Source organism: Erythrolamprus reginae, chromosome 5 (genome assembly GCF_031021105.1).
Source record: "Erythrolamprus reginae isolate rEryReg1 chromosome 5, rEryReg1.hap1, whole genome shotgun sequence".
NCBI lineage: Eukaryota > Metazoa > Chordata > Lepidosauria > Squamata > Dipsadidae > Erythrolamprus > Erythrolamprus reginae.
In genome coordinates, this window is record NC_091954.1 from 1,060,474 (window position 1) to 1,080,954 (window position 20,481).

Genomic DNA, 20,481 nt, shown 5'->3' on the forward strand with positions numbered 1-20,481 from the left:
TGAAACAGGTTTATATACAGCCCGTATGTGGGTGGAAGCATGGGGCACTCCAAAATCTCCCGGTAGACGACTGCGTTGACCCTGGACTCAATGAAGTGGAGTGGACCAACGCCAGCAGATGACCTGGCTCCCCAAATCAACACAGACTGTGGAAACTTTAGCATCTCATTTGGAAACCAAGGACCCGAAGTAGGGAGGAAGAATGGACAGGCACCCACTGTAAGAGGCTTGAAGTCCATTGTAAGGTTTCCACAGTCTGGGTTGATCTGGGGAGCCATGCCATCTGCTGTTGTTGGTCCAGTGGGCTTCATGAAGTCCAGGGTCAATGCAGCTCTCTACTGGGCGATGCTGGAGTTTGCTTATATGCAGTTGAAACTGGGAGAGCAACCAAGCTTCTGCCGCACAAATCCCAGCCACCGGTTAGGTCCCACAGAGTGGGCCTCCTCCGGGTCCCGTCAACAAAACAATGTCGTTTGGTGAGGCCCAGGGGAAGAGCCTTCTCTGTGGCGGCCCCGGCCCTCTGGAACCAGCTCCCCCCGGAGATTAGAATTGCCCCCACTCTCCTTGCCTTTTGTAAGCTCCTTAAAACCCACCTCTGCCGTCAGGAACTGAGATATTCTTTCCCCCTAGGCCTCTACAATTCATGCATGGTATGTTTGTATGGATGGATGTTTGGTTTTACAACAAGGGTTTTTAGTTGTTTTAGTATTGGATTTACATGCTGTTTTTTGTTACTGTTGTTAGCTGCCCTGAGTCTACAGAGAGGGGTGGCATACAAATCCAATAAATAAATAAATAATAATAAAGCTCCGAAAGCAGCAGGGACCCTTCACGTCAACCCTGAGCTATGCGCACCCCCTTCTATTGGAAGCCACAGTTGTTATTCCTTAGAAAGTAAAACTGTTACACAGTAGGGGGGGGGGGGCTGGGTTTTTTTTAAGGAAAGCAAAGTGAAGCCCCCTTTAAATTAAATTGCATCTGCCTCTTAAACCCATTCACCCAGTCAGTTCAGAGAGATATTTATGGGAACAATTTCTACATTGTAAAAATGGAAATAATTTGGTGTTGAGAACAGGGCTATTAGACCTGGACGGGAAGCCCGAAAAGCCATTAAATGGCAGCAAAGTGATCCAAAAGTGGCTTTTGCTACCATCTCTTCAACATCTGGACGTTTTCCACCCAGATCTGGCAGCCTTACGTCATTAGATCAGTGTTTCCCAACCTTGGCAACTGGAAGATGTTTGGACTTCGACTCCCAGGATTCCCCAGCCAGCGAATGCCTAGCGAATGCTGTCTGGGGAATTCTGGGAGTTGAAGTCCAAGTATCTTCCAGTTGCCAAGGTTGGGAAACACTGCATTAGATAACTTGTCCCTTGGTTCTGGTCCCTGAACCAATTGCACTGCACTGATCCCAATACATGCGCTAAGAGGCCAGGTCCCGTTTCCGTTGTGACTGAGTGGTCCACGTTCGGCACAGCTGATCACAGATGTTGGGGACCAAGAGACGGATGAGTGCTGGCATCGCAGGAGAGTGAAGGGGAGTTGGGGCCTAAGGCAAAACAACACTTGTATTGTGGCAATAATGTGGGGGTGGTTGATTTAAGGAAACAATAAAATCAGATTTGTCTCTGCATTGGGGCAGAATATCTCAGGGACCGCCTTCTGCTGCACGAATCCCAGCGACTGGTTAGGTCCCACAGAGTTGGCCTTCTCTGGGTCCCATCGACTAAACAATGTCGTCTGGCAGGACCCAGGAGAAGAGCCTTCTCTGTGGTGGCCCTGGCCCTCTGGAACCAACTCCTCCCAGAGATTAGAATTGCCCCCACCCTCCTTGTCTTTCGTAAACTTCTTAAAACCCACCTCTGCTGCCAGGCATGGGGGAATTGAGACACTTCCCCCGGGCCTATACAGTTGATGCATGGTATGGTTGTGTGTATGTTTTGCTTTTTAATAAGGGGTTTTTAGTGACTTTTAATTGTTAGATTTGTTATATATTGTGTTATTATTGTTGTGAGCCGCCCTGAGTCTACAGAGAGGGGTGGCATACATACATACATACATACATACATACATACATACATACATACATACATACATACATATTAAATAATAAATAATAAATAATAAATAATAAATAATAAATAATAAATAATAATAAATACATATTAAATAATAAATAATAAATAATAAATAATAAATAATAAATAATAAATAATAAATAATAAATAATAAATAATAAATAATAAATAATAAATAATAATAAATACATATTAAATAAATAATAAATAATAAATAATAAATAATAAATAATAAATAATAAATAATAAATAATAAATAATAAATAATAAATAATAATAAATACATATTAAATAAATAATAAATAATAAATAATAAATAATAAATAATAAATAATAAATAATAAATAATAAATAATAAATAATAAATAATAAATAATAAATAATAAATAATAAATAATAAATAATAAATAATAAATAATAAATAATAAATAATAAATAATAAACAAACAAAGAAACAAACAAACAAAGAAACAAACAAACAAACAAACGAACGCAGCATCCTGCATGTTTCCTTGGCCTGAGAAGGAGTCGGAAGGAAATTGAAGAACGCGAAGCCCCCTTTCCATCCCTTTGTGACAAGCAGGTCATGTCGCTTTGTGAAGCAGCTTCCAGAGGGAGCTGTGAAAATTAAATATACCTCTCGGGAACAAATGCTCCAACAAGTCACAGCTTTAAATGTTATCAGGACAGTAAAACCAGAACGTTATTCCCTTCTGTCCCAGGTTTTCCTTCAGGCAGAATCCCTAAAGTTGCTTCCATGGTTCTCAGAAGGGTTGAGAAATCTCCTGTTGGCCTCCCTTGAAATCTCCTGCACAGCTTGATCAAACAAGTTGGGAACGTAATGAAAACTTTGGTTCTTTACTAACAATCCTGAAGCCTTTTCTGCCTGGGTTTTAATTGTCCAGGAAAGCCCAGCATTGTGTGTCCTGATTGCGCAACACAATCAATACGGTTTCACCCTGTACTTCAGTCTCAATGAAACCTTGGTTTCGGATAAGCTCTTAATTATATTGTTGTCCATTCAGCGCACATGCGTTGCGGCTTTTAAATGTCTTTTCAAATGGCACTGTTGAAGTTGTGGAGCTTGACAACCGCTCAGCCTAAACTGAGTCACAAAGTTTGAGGCTGAGGCATCTGGAGAAACTGGACGTTAGACCTTGGTTGCTTCTCAGCGTTGAGGAAAAGACCGTAAGCGTTTCCAATTAATTTCCCCCTGCAGAACTTTTGAGACAACGGACAATGTCCGAGCTCCGTTGGGTTAAAAATATTCCATACTTCACTCTGGATCCACCACTAGGATCAGATCGCCACCTGAGAGCTGTGGCAACTTTTGCGCATGGGAACATAGAAACATAGAAGATTGAGGGCAGAGAAAGACCTCCTGGTCCATCTGGTCTGCCCTGATACTATTTCCTGTACAGTATTTCATCTTAGGGTGGATCTGTGTTTATCCCAGGCATGTTTAAGTTCAGTGAGTGTGGATTCTTCCTTCTGTCCTTCTTTCTCTTCCTTCCTTCCTTCCTTCTCTTTCTTTCTATCCTTCCTCCCTTCCTTCCTCATTCCTTCTTTCTCTTCTTTCCTTCTCTTTCTTTCCTTTCTTCCTTCTTTCCTCCCTCCCTCCCTTCCTCATTCACAGAAACATAGAAACATAGAAGATTGAGGGCAGAAAAAGACCTCCTGGTCCATCTCGTCTGCCCTGATGCTATTTCCTGTATTTGATCTTAGGGTGGATCTGTGTTTGTGCCAGGCAGGTTTCCATTCAGTGAGTGTGGATTGACCAACCATGTCTGCTGGACATTGCAGAATATGATCGTGAAGAGTGGGATAAGTAGAGATATTAGAAAGAGGGGGGGGATTAGGGGAGAGGGAGAGAGGGCGTGTCCACTATATGACTGACACTTTGATAACACATGACCTCTGATTTTGAGTGTCTGTGCTTTCTTGTAACTGGAATATGCAGAATTTTCTGCAACCGAAGTTTTCCAGCCTGGATTCATTGAGGACATTTCAAGAAGAACTGTGGGTTTTGCAATCTTGGCGAGATGAACGGCTCAAATACATCGGACGAACCATTTTCACCTGCCTTCAATTTTCATGTTTAGATAGTTGTTGCATAAAGCATTGTATAGTTGGCTGTGAATTGCTGAGCTGGACTTGGGTTTGGGCTCACAAGGCCGTGGTCATCATAAACCTGTTGGACTAAGTGGGGCAAGGCAGTCATTAGTTATTAAGTAATTTATGTTCTATTATGATAATATACAGAGAGAGAGAGGAAAAAACACACACACTTGAAGGGACTGTGTTTTTAAAATCAGTTTGTGATGTTTTGCTCATGTTTCCCCTTCTCTTTCTTTTTCTCTTTCCTTTCCACGCTCCCCTGGGTGTAGCTCACCATTTAGGAATCGAATTCATGGGTAAGTCTCTCTCTTCTTTTTACATTTTGTATGTCAGATTTGTCCCTTGCACCCAGGGAGAAATTGTTTCCCCCAGCGGAGCTCAAAGGGCTGCAAGAGAGCGAGGAGATACCTGGGCATCCTCCCTGGTCATGCGGACAGGACAATGGCTGTGTGATGCCTTAAGACAGTGGTTTGTTTATGATTTTGCTTGTTTTGTCATGTACGTATTGGCGGTATGCAAAGATATAATAATATTTATATGCATGATACTAACAACAGAGAAACATTAGGGCAGTGTTTCCCAACCTTGGCAACTTGAAGCTATTTGGACTTCAACTCCCAGAATTCCCCAGCCAGTGAATGTACCATCCATCCCCTGTTTTGTAAAAGTCTGTTTTATTCTTGACTTGCAATTCCATAGATAGTTTACTCATTGAGAGATGTATTTTAGACAGGCTTGCTACTGCTGCGGCTGCTGAGTGATCAGATTTCCATTTTTTTAAAAATTCATCTAGTAATGTGTTATCTTGTAAACTGCCCAGAGTTGTTTGGGAGTTGCATGACACTATGAATGAATGAATGAATGAATGAATGAATGAATGAATGAATGAATGGAATTGAAAGAATGAATGAATAAATAAATAAATAAATGAAATTGAATGAATGAATGAATGGAATTGAATGAATGAATGAATGGAATTGAATGAATGAATGAATGAATGAATGAATGAATGAATGGAATTGAAAGAATGAATGAATAAATAAATAAATAAATAAATGAAATTGAATGAATGAATGGAATTGAATGAATGAATGAATGAATGAATGAATGGAATTGAAAGAATGAATAAATAAATAAATAAATAAATAAATAAATGAAATTGAATGAATGAATGAATGGAATTGAATGAATGAATGAATGAATGGATTAATTATTAATTAATTAAATTGAATGAATGAATGGCATTGAATGAATGGAATTGAATGAATTAAATTGCATGGATGAATGGATGGATGGAATTGAATGAATGGAGATGAATGGAGATGAATTAATTAATTAATTAAATAATTAAATAATAGATGAATTAATGAATTAATGAAAGAAATTCTCCAAAGTCACCTCCGTAGTTCTTGGCCAAGGTGGTTTAAAAAGAATGGGGAGAACTCAAAGTATTGCATATCAGACAGAAACATCATCTGTGTCCTCCAGAGGTTTAGTTTGGGTGGGGTTGAAACACGGCTACGTGGTAAGAGGATATAAGGCTTCCTTTTGTCATTGATTCAGACACACACACACACACACAAAACCAACCAGAAGCAAAAATTAGAACATGGTTGAACGAAAGTCTCCTCCTTTTTTGCAACAGAAGTCAAAGGACACAGCCCCAAAACACGACTTCTCTTATTTGAAAGTTCTCCTTCAAAGTCTCTGGTATCTTCACCATCTGCTGTGTACACAGGTGTTGTAGGCACAGACTGCTAGGGGTAGTAGCAAGGAACAGGCATCTAGACTTAGTGTTGCTGGTGACACCCAAAAGAATGCCTTGTTCTTGCATTCGACAGAAGGACATTTTTAAAAAAAGAAAACAACATATTTCCCTGCTGAAACTTTGGGAACGGAGATGTCAAGGCAAGCAACACATTATCGAGTGATTCACTTTGAAAGTGACTCATTCAAATCACTCCGTCAAAACCAGGTCAGCAAATAGTAGATCATCTTCATGATGGTGCATCCAGGTTTGGTCTTATAAGAAAGGTTTTCCGACTCTAGTGAAAAGAAGAACCAGGGATGACAGGATAGCTGACTTCCAACACTGGAGGGTGTTCTGTCGAGCTCTCTAGTAGAATCCTCCCAAAAAATGCACAGATACAAATTCCAGACACACACACGTTTGAAAATTCAAAACAATGTTCTTTATAATGAAAATTCACTTAACCTAAGCCCTCTTTTGGTATAGCACAGAGCACTGGTCTCCAAACAAACTGGTAATTTGTCCAAGTCCCTTATCAGTTCTGAGATACTTAGCTTGCAGCTGTGAGGCAATTCACAGTCCTTCTTCTTTCACAAAGTGAAACACACTTTGCTCTGGTTTAGTTTCAAAGCGGGAAAAAATCAGCACACAAAGGTCAAAGTCAGTAAAGCAGGCACAAAACACAACGATCAGATAATCCTCCACAATGGCCAAACCCACAGACTGCTCTTTATAGCAGCCTCACTAATGACCACAGCCCCACCCAACCACAGGTGGCCTCATTTTCTTTGATAATAATCTCTCAGTTGTTGTTGCCTATGCATCGCTCTCCGCATGCGTGGCTGCATCATTAACTCTTGTTCTGAATCCAAGGAGGAGCTAGAGAATTGATCTCCTTCTGAGCTGTCTGCCCCACTCTCCTCCTCCCTGTCACTCATGTCTTCTTGGTCAGAGGAGCCTTCATCAGCAGATTCCACCGGAAGGGGCAAAACAGGCCTGCAGCATGTGGATGTCTCCCCCACATCCACAGTCCTTGGGGCAGGAGCTGGGCCAGAGCTAACCACAACAGAGGGGCTGCAACAGCCCAGAGGGGGTCAACTGGTTCTCCAAATCGCCTGTTTCAAGGCAAGGAACTACGGACGGAAACTAATCAAGCAACCTAATCAAGCAGAAATTTGCAAATAATGAGAATAATCAGTGGAACAGCTTGCCTCCAGAAGCTGTGGATGATCTATCACTGGAGAGTTTATGAAGAGGTCGGACAGTCATTTATCCGAAATGGGGAAGGATTCCAATTCTGTCTTCTGTTCTGTGTTTGACTAATGATCACAGCTTCAGCTGCTTCTCTGGAACTTTCATGATGATTTCGGTGGACACAACACACGTGGAGAAGCCATTGGGTTCAAAGTACAACAACACATCCGTTTCAGTGGATTTAGCCATAGCATTTAGACTTACGAGGGTTGCCCAGAAAGTAATGCACCACATTTTTTTTCTCAGCCTACAGTAATGGTACAAATGCAAAACTTTAGACACACATTATTTGAATTGTCAGGAGTGCGTGTGTAAATTTTGCATTTCTTCAGGCGGATAGCATAGCTTTAGCCGTGTTTCGAAATGACGCCTGTAAGTGATGGACGTTACAAGCAGCGTGTCCTCATTGAATTTCTCACTGCGGAGAAATAAAGTGTTGGGAATATTCACAAACGTTTGTGTACAGTTTATGGAGAATCTGCAGTCGACAGAAGTAAGGTTAGTCATGGAAGGCATTTTGAGGATGACGAAGAGGCGACTCGCACACTGCAGAAATGGCTTTGTGACCAGAACCAGGAGTGGTACCAACAGGGCTTACATGCCCTTGTGTCTCGCTGGAGGAAGGCCACAGAACGGGACGGAGGTTACGTGGGAAAATAGGGAGTGTAGAAGAAACATCATTCTTCCTTGTGTGTAAGTTTCATTGTGTTCAATAATTGAGAGGCCGGGGAAAATCATCACCCGGACGACATTTGTGGCGGTGGGGAGGGGCGATAACACCGCTTCCCAGCTGGGCATGGTGCACACAGCGCCAAGTGATGGAAGAGGGCTGGCAGAATAGCGCTGCCGACCCAACATTCCACAGGATGGGAGGGGCGTTTTCGCTGCCTCGCAGCTGATTGTTGCCCGCGGGGCCTGCTCTTCTCGCTCACTCTCCGTTTAGCTCCCTGCTCGCCTCCCGATCGGTCACCCACCCACCCTCCGCTATATCCAGGATGTCTTTCAAGAGGTTGCCTGTAAGAACCGAGAAGGAATTTTTTGCAATCTAGTAAGTTTATGTCAGGTTGTTTTTTCGCCTTCTCCATCCTGGTTGTCTGTGAGGTTTAAGGGGTGAGGTGTGTATCAGTTTGTAAATAGGTTGGTTTGAATTCATTTTATTATTGGTCACTCTTTGGCAGAAACGGGGCGGACTGTGTGCTCTCCCTTGGGCATCTTTTGAAAGATGATGGGGTCCTTCGTCACACAACTCAGGCTTCCTCACCGGACGGAGCGGTGGGAAGGAGGAAGGCTTGGGGCTCCTCCACGTCATTTCCGGTTCCGGATCACAGGGGTGACACACACCCCCCACGCTGGGCATGGCTTTACGTTTGGGTGAAGGCGTGTCGCCCTTCACCCTTACCAAGCAAGGAGTGACGCCCATGAATTGCCCAGATATGTTGTGTCAGTTGTTCCGCCCCATTTAGTTTCCTCTCTAGGCCTCTTTCTGTAATTCAATAAAGTGAACCGTTTGTCATCCAGTTCTTGTGTTTGAGTGTTCATTTTATTTATTTATTAGATTTGTATGCCGCCCCTCTCCGAAGACTCATTCCCCATCCAACACAAATAATGGTTGAAGAAAAAAAATGTGCAGCCTTAATTTCCGGGCAACTCTCATATATAACACTCCCCAGTGCTTTCCAGCTCTCTCCAAGCGCTCTTACCCAGAGTCACCCTCCTGCCCCCAACAGTCTGGGTCCTCATTTGACCCACCTGGGAAAGACGGAAGGCTGAGTCCACCTGGAGCCTACTGAGCTTCGATCTACAAACTGCTGGCAGTCGGTGATCAGCAAAACTGAATGAGCCGGTGAGGCGCAGCAGGTAGAGTGCTGTACTGCAGGCCACTGACTGTAGATCTGAAGGTCAGCGGTTCAAATCTCATCACCGGCTCAAGGTTGACTCAGCCTTCCATCCTTCCAAGGTGGGTCAAGTGAGGACCCGGATTGTGGGGGCCATAGGCTGGCTCTGTTTAAAAATGTGCTATTGCTAACATGTTGTAAGCCGCCCTGAGTCTAAGAGAAGGGCGGCATAAAAATCGAATAAATAAATAAATAATAAATAAATAAAACTAGATTGCAGCACTGAACTCTAAGCACTGCACCACCGAGGCTCTTGTACTTCCTGAATACTAAGGTAAATATTTGCATGAGGCTACAAAGCAGAACAGGACGGAACGCGACAGAACAGAACAGAAGAGACTCCAAGATCCCTCTCGCTGCTATTGAGCCTGGTTTCTCCCAATGCGTCTGTGCACTTTGGGTTTTTCTTGCTTATGTGCAAGACTTTATTTTCCACCACGTTGAATTTCATTTTGTTAGACAGGGCCCAGGGTTCTAGATCCATCTGGACCTTCAGCCTATCATCTAGGACCAGGGTGTCAAACTCGCATGGTCACTGTGTCGTCAATGTGACATAATGGGACTTTCTCCCCATTTGCTAAACCAGGCAGGGCCACGGGTCAGCACGTGACCCTTGTCAACTCACAGCCCTGATCTAAGGTGTTGGCTATTCTTGCCAGTTTAGTATTGTCTGCAAATCCGATGAGTTCTCCTTCTATTCCCTTGTCTAAGCCATTTATACTCGGTGTCACTCTAAGAACAAGCTAAGGCACTAAGCAATCGAGTTCTTGTTTAGGAATACTGATGAATTCACAGGACAGAGCAGCAATATTTGCTCCAATCAGGAGGTTGATCTGAGATTGTTAACCGAGATACCACAGCAACAGAAGAGGAGTCTTCAACACTACTTCTCTCTGCCAGGAAAGAAAAAAAAATGGGTTGCAACGTGAATTACTGGCACGGGGAAATCTAATCAGCATGAAAAGAAATAGCAATGGACTTTAAAACATGTTGTCAGTGCAAAGCTTTGGAAAGAGCATGTTCAACGAAACGGAGTCTGAAAAAGTTTATCCAGCAAAGGAGAAGGAAGGCTACGTCTGGACCCAGGGAGGGAAAAACCATTTGGTTCACACATGCAACAGGCGGCTCTGGGCTGAACTGAGCAAGGCAAGAGCTGAAAATGAATGCGTGGACTCTAAAAAGCCAACGCCAAAAATATACCAGAGATTATGCTTTGTTGAAGGTGTTGGTACGATGTAGATAACTGGTTGGGTTGGGCAATAGATAAACAAACGATCAATGTATGTTTAAATGAATTATAACACTATAGCTTTAAGAGTTAGTGCTGCAGTTATCCACAAGAGGGAGCCAGAAGCGTCACATATAGCTCTCTCTCTCTCTCTCTCTCTCTCTCTCTCTCTCATATTACTCTCTGCTATTTCTTCTTTGTCTGTGTGACTATGCATTGTTTATACGTATTGAGAGAGGCTTATAATATTGTACATGTATTGTTATTATTATTATTTATTAGATTTGTATGCCGCCCCGGGTCTACGGAGAGGGGCGGCATACAAATCTAATAAATAATTATAATAATAATAATAATAATAATAATAATAATAATAATAATAGAGAGTATTTAGAATTCTATTCTGTTCTACATTCTATATTCTATTCTATTTTCTATTCTATTCTATATTCTATTCTATATTCTATTCTATTCCGCATTCTAGCTCTGTCCTGTCCTTCTTGTGCTGTCGTATCCTATCCTGATGCAGTGATAAATGGGAGGCAAGCGTGTGAGACTCTAATATCTCTTAAAGAGAAAAAAAATAGGCATGAGTAAAATAACGCTGTGCATGTGTAAAATGGCAAATGGGATTTTATGCCTGCATTTAACATTTATGCTGGTCTAGGACTGTAATAAAAATTTGATCTGACATGTGTGAAATACAAACCTGTTTTGCCCATTGCAAAACTGGAATCTGCTACAACCAGAAACAATCTGACACCCAGCTTGATAGACGCCCTACTCTGTCTGGCCTTTTTTTAAAAACTCAAGACAGGCCAACTGGTTTTTTGAAATAAATATTTTATTTATTTGTTTGTTTGTTTGTTTGTTCGTTCGTTTGTTCGTTTCTTTATTTTATTTATTTATTTAATTTATTTAATTTATTTAATTTATTTAATTTATTTAATTTATTAATTAATTTATATGCCACCCAATTCCCAGAGGACTCTGGGCAGTTTACAACAAAACCAACAACTAAAAAGAGACAGTTTAAAAACAATTTAAAACCTGTTGATAGAATCATACCTATATTGTGTGCGTGCGTGCAAGAGAGAGAAAAGCAAATGAGAGGAAGAGAGAGAGAGAGGTGAAAAAATGATGGAGGGAATGAGAGAGAGGATAAAGAGAGAGAAACAAATGGGAGAGAAGGGGGGAGAGAGGAACAAAAGGGAAAGAAAGAAGGAAGGAAGGAAAGAAAGAAAGAAAGAAAATGTAAAGGTTCCAGGTAACATCCAGACAAAATCAGATTCAAGAAAGGAAGGAAGGAAGGAAGGAAGGGAGGAAGGAAGGAAGGAAGGAAGGAAGGAGGGAGGGAGGGAGGGAGGGATGGCCCCATTTCCCACCAAAAACACCAGGAGCCACAAACCCTGGATAAGCGTGGCTGGGCAGGGTCATGTGACTGGGTGGGAGTAATGAGGTGGCCACGCCCACCCAGGTTTTGTGGCTTCCGGTGATTTCTTTTTTGTGGGCAACGGGTCCGAATGGCTCTTCGAGTGTTTAAGGAGGGTTGCAGACCGCTCTCCTAGTCCACCCCCCGGCTGAAGCAGGAGGCCCTCTACCATTCCGGGCAAGTGGCTGTCCAGTCCGTTCTCCGCGGGGTGATGAAGCCCCTCAACTTCCAGAGAGGAGCCCGTCCAACTAATTAATCCCCCTCCCTGCCAGGACCATTGTCCGTAGTCCTGGGTTGGATCTCCCTTTGTTTGACAGGTTGCGATTGGTCTGTGGGCGCAGGAAGCCCTCCTTCCTCACCCTCTGTTGCTCTCGCTCCCTTCCTGTCACTCTTGTCAAAAGAAACAATTAAAAATAATGAATTCCGCTTTGTCCTTCTTCCGTCCTAATGGCTCCGGCCTTCCCTCCACGGCCCAGACACAGAAATGGAGATGATCACCGACTTCCTTTCCGCACCAGCAAATGACTTCATTCGTTTAATCTGAAATGAAGTCTTTCTTACAGTACCTGCTTCTAACAAAAGTGTCTTAATTAGTTAATGACGGTTGTAAGTATAAAATGATCCGTTTGGTGATAACTGTGGCTGAACCCTGCAGTTCCAATGCAAATGCTAGTTTACTGTCCAAATAGACCGTGACAGATACGCTGGGAACGTGATGGGACCCACTTAGAGTCCATCATCTGTGGTATAATGTGAAAGCAAGATTGAGTCCTTTGGCCACAAAACCTGTAATTTGGGAGATGTATTTCATGGTATAATTTCAGACTCAGTCTGAGAAACAGAGGAGTGGAGACTGGAGAAAGACTTTACTTAATTCTATGCATATAACAGCATATAACATAGCAGACCAGGTCCCTTCACAAATGCATTTTGTGGGGAGAAGCTAAAATAATTGCAACAAAAATGTCTTAAGTCACCCCAAGTTATGTAATGGGTGGCAAACAAATTTGATAAATTAGATAGATAGATAGATAGATAGATAGATAGATAGATAGATAGATAGATAGATAGATAGATAGATGGTAGGTAGGTAGGTAGCTAGGTAGCTAGGTAGGTAGGTAGGTTGATAGGTTGGTAGGTTGGTAGATAGGTAGGTTGGTAGATAGGTAGGTAGGTAGGTAGGTAGGTAGGTTGGTAGGTTGGTAGATAGGTAGGTTGGTAGATAGGTAGGTAGGTTGGTAGGTTGATAGGTTGGTAGATAGGTAGGTTGGTAGATAGGTTGGTAGGTTGATAGGTTGGTAGGTAGGTAGGTTGGTAGAAAGGTAGGTTGGTAGATAGGTAGATAGGTTGGTAGGTTGGTAGGTAGATAGGTTGGTAGAAAGGTAGGTTGGTAGATAGATAGATAGGTTGGTAGGTTGGTAGGTAGGTAGGTTGGTAGATAGGTTGGTAGCTTGGTAGGTAGGTAGGTTGGTAGATAGGTTGGTAGCTTGGTAGGTAGGTAGGTTGGTAGGTTGGTAGGTTGGTAGATAAGTTGATAGGTTGATAGGTTGATAGATAGATAGATAGATAGATAGATAGATAGATAGATAGATAGATAGATAGATAGATGGGTGGGTGGGTGGGTGGGTGGGTGGGTGGGTGGGTGGCTGGGTGGGTGGCTGGGTGGCTGGCTGGGTGGGTGGCTGGGTGGGTGGCTGGGTGGGTGGCTGGGTGGGTGGCTGGGTGGGTGGCTGGGTGGGTGGCTGGGTGGATGGACGGATGGACAGACAGACATGCTAGAACCTCCTTCAGAAGCCGCAGCTGCAGTCTTTCTCTCCCAACCCCTGATGTGACTCTGCAAATTCATCTTTCTTTAACCTTTCTGAACTGAGGTTGGCTGGAATATCTTACTAATGGTTTAATTACAATGATTATTCAGGAAAGGAAACCTCCTAAACCCTTCACCAAATCTATGTTGACAGCCTAAGAGCATGGCCAATGTTTGAGGTTAGAAGAGAGGAAGAATAAACCGGGCCCAGATTAATTCGCATGGGTGGTGGAGTGGGGGGGGCAAGGGTCCCTATCAGGCATCGGTCATTCTTACGGTGTTGTGATTGTGGCCATCCTCCTTCTGAGAAAGCATCAAAAATGCTGAAGGGAAGAAGGTTGGAAGGGGTTTTTTTTCAGGGAAGGATTCATTTTCACTCAGCTCTCTAATATTAATAGTGATATTTGAAGGCCGTTGCAAACTTCTCAAGGAAGCAATACTCACCTAAGGGCATCTGTTGCCTGGTAATGAGATTATTATCCCTCTCAGTTACTCTTTCACTTGCGTGTCTTTAAGTCAGTGTTATAGGCAAGAGAGAGAAAGAGAGAGAGGGAGGGAGGATGGGGGGGAGAGAGAGATGGGAGGGAGAGACAGAGGGAGGTTGGGAAGGAGGGAGAGAGACAGAGAAAGAGCGAGGGAGGGAGGATAGGAGAGAAAGAAAGAGAGAGATGATGGGAGAGAGAGAAAGAGAGAGAGAGAGAAAGAGAAAAAGAGAGGGAGGATGGGAGAGAGAGAAAGAGAGGGGGGAGGGAGGATGGGAGAGAGAAAGAGAGAGAGAAAAAGAACGATGGAGGGAGGATGGGAGAGAGAGAAAGAGAGAAACAGAAAGAGAGAAGGGAGGGAGGATGGGAGAGAGAGAAAGAGAGAGAAAGAGAGGGAGGATGGGAGAGAGAGAAAGAGAGGGGGGAGGGAGGATGGGAGAGAAAGAGAGAGAGAGAAAAAGAGCGATGGAGGGAGAATGGGAGAGAGAGAAAGAGAGAAACAGAAAGAGAGAGGGGAGGGAGGATGGGAGAGAGAGAAAGAGAGAGAAAGAGAGGGAGGATGGGAGAGAGAGAAAGAGAGGGGGGAGGGAGGATGGGAGAGAAAGAGAGAGAGAGAAAGAGAGAGGGGGAGGGAGGATGGGAGAGAGAGAAAGAGAGAAACAGAAAGAGAGAGGGGAGGGAGGATGGGAGAGAGAGAAAGAGAGAGATAGAGAGAGAGAGAGAAAGGATGAGAGAGAAATAAAAAGAGAGAAAGAGGCAGAGAAAGAGAGAGAGAGAGACTGGCTCTGTGTGCGCGTTGGGAGGAGGGTGTTCGCATTCCTGCCCTCGCCAACACCCTGGGTGAGATCTGGAGGCGCCTTTCCATCCCGCTCCGCTTTCTTCGGGCTTTCCCCCTTGACCTCTCCATGGGCCTCCTCTTGCATCCGGCTCTCGGCTGCACGTCAGGCGCCAAGGATATTAGCGGCACGGTCAAGGTCCCTGCTGCACTTTGCAAGGTTTCTACGGCGACCTTGAAGGTTGCCCCCCAGGGTGAAGGGCAAAGGCTTCGGCTTAACAAAAACCGAAGAGGTCAGTTCCCTGGGGGATTCCGCCACGGCCTTCCAAACAGTCGCCGCTCCTTTGTGGAGAAAACGGAAGGTTCATTTCTGCACAAAACATTCCTGGTTTGGTTCTGTTTCTCCGCAGGGGTCACATGTGAAAGAGAGGGTTTGGTGCTAGAAAATTGTGAATAGGTTGTGTTATTTTGAGGGGTTGGGGGGACTTGTTTGAATCATTAATAGAACAGAATGTGATTGAAACACCCCAGGAATTTGTCTCTGGTGCAGGGGTTCTCACTATACATGTAAACAGCAAAGGTCATAAATCATAGATAGGATCATTGAGCATAAGATGCAAACAATACAAGATCAATACTAAGATACCAACAGGAGTAGGAAAGGTGAGACGGTGATTGAAAAGATGAGGGAAAGTTCATAATAGCAACACAACCTACCACATGGATAAATTTCTCAGGGCCAAGACAATACTGAGGGAATTTAGGTGTCCAGCAGAGTGATGGCATGGAGTGGCGGGAAATTTGTCTTTGCGTCTAGTTGCTTTGGCATGCAGGGTCACCTTGTCCTGAGGTGAAACCATTCATGTCCAGGATGTGAGGGGTCTGTAGATATTTTCTTAGCCCTGTTTGTGGTTCCTGCCGACCTCAGGTCCTCAATAGGAAGCCAGGCTGGTTACGGTTATTGTTTTCTGCAGTAACATCTCAATGCTGCTGCCTGATGTCCAAATCTTGCCAGTTTGTTAATCCTTTGGTTCTAGATGGGGATGATACTGTGAGGTGGCCTTCCGTTCAAAGTCCAGGAAAGAAAGACTCCAACTCCATAAGGAGATAGAAGAGAACTTTCACTAGACAGGAACTGATAGCAGCAAAATGAAGGCACAGTCCGAGGCCAAAGGGGCGTGAATGGCATATACCCAAACCCCTCCCATGTGGACAGTTGTTCAGGTGGAGCGTCCACCTCTGATCTGCCAAAGCCATTAACCTTGAGCAGGCTGGCCACCCTAAACAAACCTCTCCACCACAGCTTCCTCCTCCCTCCCAAGCACCTCACCGTCCCTCCTCCCCCTGTTTCTATGGCAGCTGAAGCAAGCAGGCAGCACTTCAGAAGAAAAATAATAATTTACATCTGGGGGAAAAACAAACAAACCATTGGAAGATAATTAAATTTACCCTTGGCAGATTAACGTGGATATTTTTCAGAGTGTTTCTTTGCAATGAAGGGTTGGAAAAGAATTTTATTTGTCAAGAATTTTCTACTAATTGATCTAATCTCACTTTTCTTAACTGTTGTCCATTAGCCATATGTTGATGGTCCTTTGGTTTCTTTTCCCCCCCCTGGACTTTGCCGCTCAGTTCTATAAAACAAAATGCCTGTCCAAATATACAGATATGATTATATTGGGGGAAACGGACAATAAAATGCCTGAAATTCACAGGACTGGGCCAACGAGAATGTGGTGTTGATCCCTATTTAGGACACAGGACAATAGCATTGGAAGGGACTTTGTTGTCCAACCTCCAAGAGTCCAGTTTGATGTCTAGTTTAATGAAAAGAAGAAATAGAGGCTCGATGGTGCAGTGGTTAGAGCGCAGTACTCAAGCGACTTCTGCTGATCAGCAGCTGCCAATCTCAGTTGACTGAAGGTTGACTCAGCCTTCCATCCTTCCGAGGTGGGTCAAACGAGGACCCCGGGTGTTGGGGTTTGCAAGAGGCTGACTCTCCGTAAACTGCTTAGAGGGGGCTGGAAAGTCTAAATGCTAAGTCTGACATAGAATGAAATTCACAGGACTGGGCAAACAAGAATGTATTTATTTATATTATTTATTTGATTTTTATGCCACCCTTCTCCTTAGACTCAGGGCGGCTTACAACATTTTAGCAATAGCACTTTTTAAAAACAGAGCCAGCCTATGGCCCCCACAATCCGGGTCCTCATTTGACCCACCTCAGAAGGATGGAAGGCTGAGTCAACCTTGAGCCGGTGATGAGATTTGAACCGCTGACCTAAAGATCTACAGTCAGCTTCAGTGGCCTGCAGTACATCACTCTACCTGCTGCGCCACCCCTGCTCTTGTTGTGTTGATGCCTATTTCGGACACAGTCTAGCTTAATGTCTAGTTTAAGGAAAAGAAGAAATAGGGGTGATAGGATAATCGTCCAATATTTGAGGGGATCAACCCATTTTCCAAAGCAGGACAAGAAGCAATGGATGGAAACTTCTTCAAGTGAGATGCAACCTGGAGCTAAGGAGACGTTTCCTAACAATGGAAGCAATCGATCAGTGGAATAGCTTGCCTTCAGAGGTCTTTGGTGCTCCAACACCGGAGGGCTTTAAGAAGCTTGTTAGAGAGATCCAACATGATCGTTCAACCCAAAGAGAGGTCCACCATGTGTGAAATCAACACGCTAGACCCAAGAACAGGTTTTTTCCTGAATGCCATCACTCTGCTAAACAAATAATTCCCTCCACACTGTCAAACTATTCACTAAGTCTGCAATATTATCGCTACTAGTTTTTTTCTCATCATTCTTATCACCCATCTCCTCCCACTTAGGACTGTATGACTGTAACAGTGTTGCTTGTATTCTTACGATTTATATTAATATTGATTGCTCCTTCATTGCTTGTTTGACCCCTATGACTGTTGTGGTTGGCTCTGGCCCAGCTCCTGCCCCAAGGAATGTGGAGGTGGAGGCAGGGGAAACATCAACATGTCATAGGCCTGTTTTATTGCCGACAGAGTCAGGGAGTGCAGTTTCCTTGGAAAAAGAAGAAAGTGGGGGTGACTTGGAAGAGGGGGGCTTGGCACACAGCCCCGGAAGTCAATCTCCATTATCTTCGATAGATTCGGATGAGGAATTGCTAGACCGTCGCATGCGCAGAGTTATGCATAGAAGAGAACAACTGAAGAACTATTACAGGCGATAGAGAAGCCACCTGTGGTTGGGTGGGGCTCACGTCATTATAGCAGCTGTTAAATTGGCAGCGTGCGGGCTCAGCAGTGTGGATATTATCTGATCGTAGTTGTTGGGAGTCCCGGAGTTGGAGGAAAAAAAAAATCCTTGTAAGTTTTTGCCACGATTTGTGCCGAACTGCACAGTACGGGTTTATTGCTGATTTATTGCTTGCCTTGTTATCAGACTGTGATCCATTACTGCCTTGTTTATACAGGAAATCCCTTTGAATTCTAAAAGGGAGTTTTGCTTCTCTTTTGTTGAGATAAAAAACATTGACTGGACTTCTACTGCGTGTGTGTGTCTGTTTTGAACCAATTTCCTGTTCATCGGAGGCTTGTACTAGATGCCCGCAGAACAATGACCATCATTAAGTGTTGGACCTCCTGATTCTTGACAAATGTCTCTTTTTCTTTTATGTGCACTGAGAGCATTTGCACCAAGGCAAATTCCTTGTGAGTCCAATCACACTTGGCCAATAAATGAATTCTGTTCTGTTCTACTCTACTCTACTCTATTCTATTATATTCTATTTACTCTACTCTACTCTACTGTACTCTACTCTGTTCTGTTCTGATCTGTTCTACTCTACTCTACTCTACTCTACCCTACTCTGTTCTATTCTGTTCTACTCTACTCTGTTCTGTTCTGATCTGTTCTACTCTACTCTACTCTACTCTACCCTATTCTGTTCTATTCTGTTCTACTCTACTCTGTTCTGTTCTACTCTACTCTACTGTACTCTACTCCACTCCACTCCACTCCGTTCCACTCCATTCCAGTTGCTGAGCTTCAGACTCTCTCGTCTAAATTGAGAGCGTCCCGTACATTCTTGCCTTTTGAGTTGGATATAAATATGACTGTGCATGCAACACGCAACAGGAGTTGGCTTGAAGCCTCCTGTTGGCTTTCTTTCGTTTGCGCTTCCGTGAAATCTATGCTTGCTGCTGCTGATATAATTCAGAAGGCATCAGTCGAAATGATGGGCAGATGCAGCTGAAGGAGAAATTAGCTGAAACCGATTTCCACAGACACGGGCGGATTGTGATGCGTGGCTCCTTTGCAACCGGAATGGAGTTGTTGTTTGTTGCCATTGCCAGTGATATAACACTTGAAGAAGTGGGGCCGAAATACCAGTTAAAATGCCTGGTTCATGAAATATGAATGCCCAGAAAATGAATACACAAATGTTAAGATAGTTAATCAGCTTTAGAGAAACCAAAGAACATTTTAGCGGCGATCGGATGCGGCTCTTCGGGATATTAATGAAGTCATAACAAAGGCACCATTGCCGGCGCATCAGGCCTTTATTTATCCATTACTTTTCTTCAGCCGAGACAGAGGCAAAGGCACGTGGGTTTACTTAGGCAATCCAAATTTAAGTAGACTCTTAGCGCAATTTCCATTATTTATTGAATTTGCATCTTACCTTTCCGCTGAGGAGTAAATCAAGGCTATGCAATAATTCCACCAGAAACATTGAACACAGGCAGAGCAGGGATATTTTTTAAACCTCCATTTGCATTTATCTATCTGTCTGTCTGTCTGTCTCTCATCTAACTCTTCTCTGTCTTTCTCTCTCTCTCCCTCCCTCTCTGTCATCTATCTATCTATCATTATTGTCTGTCTACCTGTCTGTCTCTCATCTAACTCTTCTCTCTCTCTCTCTCTCTCCCTCCCTCCCTTTGGGAGTCGAATGACCATTTCACAGGGGTCGCCTAAGACCCTGGGAAAAGACAAATTCCCCATGATGTTAGGAACTAAAGCTTCTATTCTGGAGGCTTGGAACATATTTTTACAATCTGACCAATCAGGTGTTGACAGTGGGGATGTCCCTCTGACCTTCCTGCCAATCAGTTTCAAGCTCTGTTGGGAGAATTGGCACTAGACTTATGGTTGGGGGTCACCACAACATAACTGTATTAAGGGCTCGTGGCCTTAGAAAGGTTGAGAACCACTGTTCTAACCCTTAAGAAAGCAAATCCCATATTCTGAACCATCATCTCTTGTTCTTTTTAGTGTTTCAACTCTTATTGACCTTTTGATAAATCCCAGAGGTTTCTCCCTTGGTATCTTGTCTCCCCTTCCATCACTCCTATGTAGTCTAAGTATTTCATCTGCATAGGAAAAGTAAAAGGTCCTATTAAATGCAGATAGTTTTGGGGGGGCTTCTCGGAATTTTTATTTAAATCACAGCACACCTGATTACATCCCTTCTCTGAGAAGTCCACGTGGTTCAGGTTTCTTGGACTGAGTGTTTCAATAAAGTTCCAGCCAATTAGAGAAAATCTGGACCCCGTGACCATCAACTGAGAAAACGAAGATTCAGTAAACTTCAGAGACAGGAAGAAACGGGTGGCTTCCCCCTCCCCCAAGCATTGCGCAATGCAGCTGATTCAGCTGGAACATCACCCGATGCTTTTAATC

The 20,481-nt window shown here is 43.6% G+C and overlaps 1 protein-coding gene across 3 annotated transcripts in view; it reads left to right on the forward strand.

The window, feature by feature from the left end:
• NRG3 (neuregulin 3) overlaps positions 1–20,481 on the forward strand; it is a 698,544-nt gene that overhangs the window by 626,089 nt on the left and 51,974 nt on the right. For all 3 annotated transcript variants that reach the window (XM_070751913.1, XM_070751911.1, XM_070751910.1), the window contains one exon: positions 4,466–4,492. In XM_070751913.1, coding sequence (XP_070608014.1) covers positions 4,466–4,492 — 27 coding nt within the window. The remainder of the gene's footprint in view (positions 1–4,465; positions 4,493–20,481) is intronic.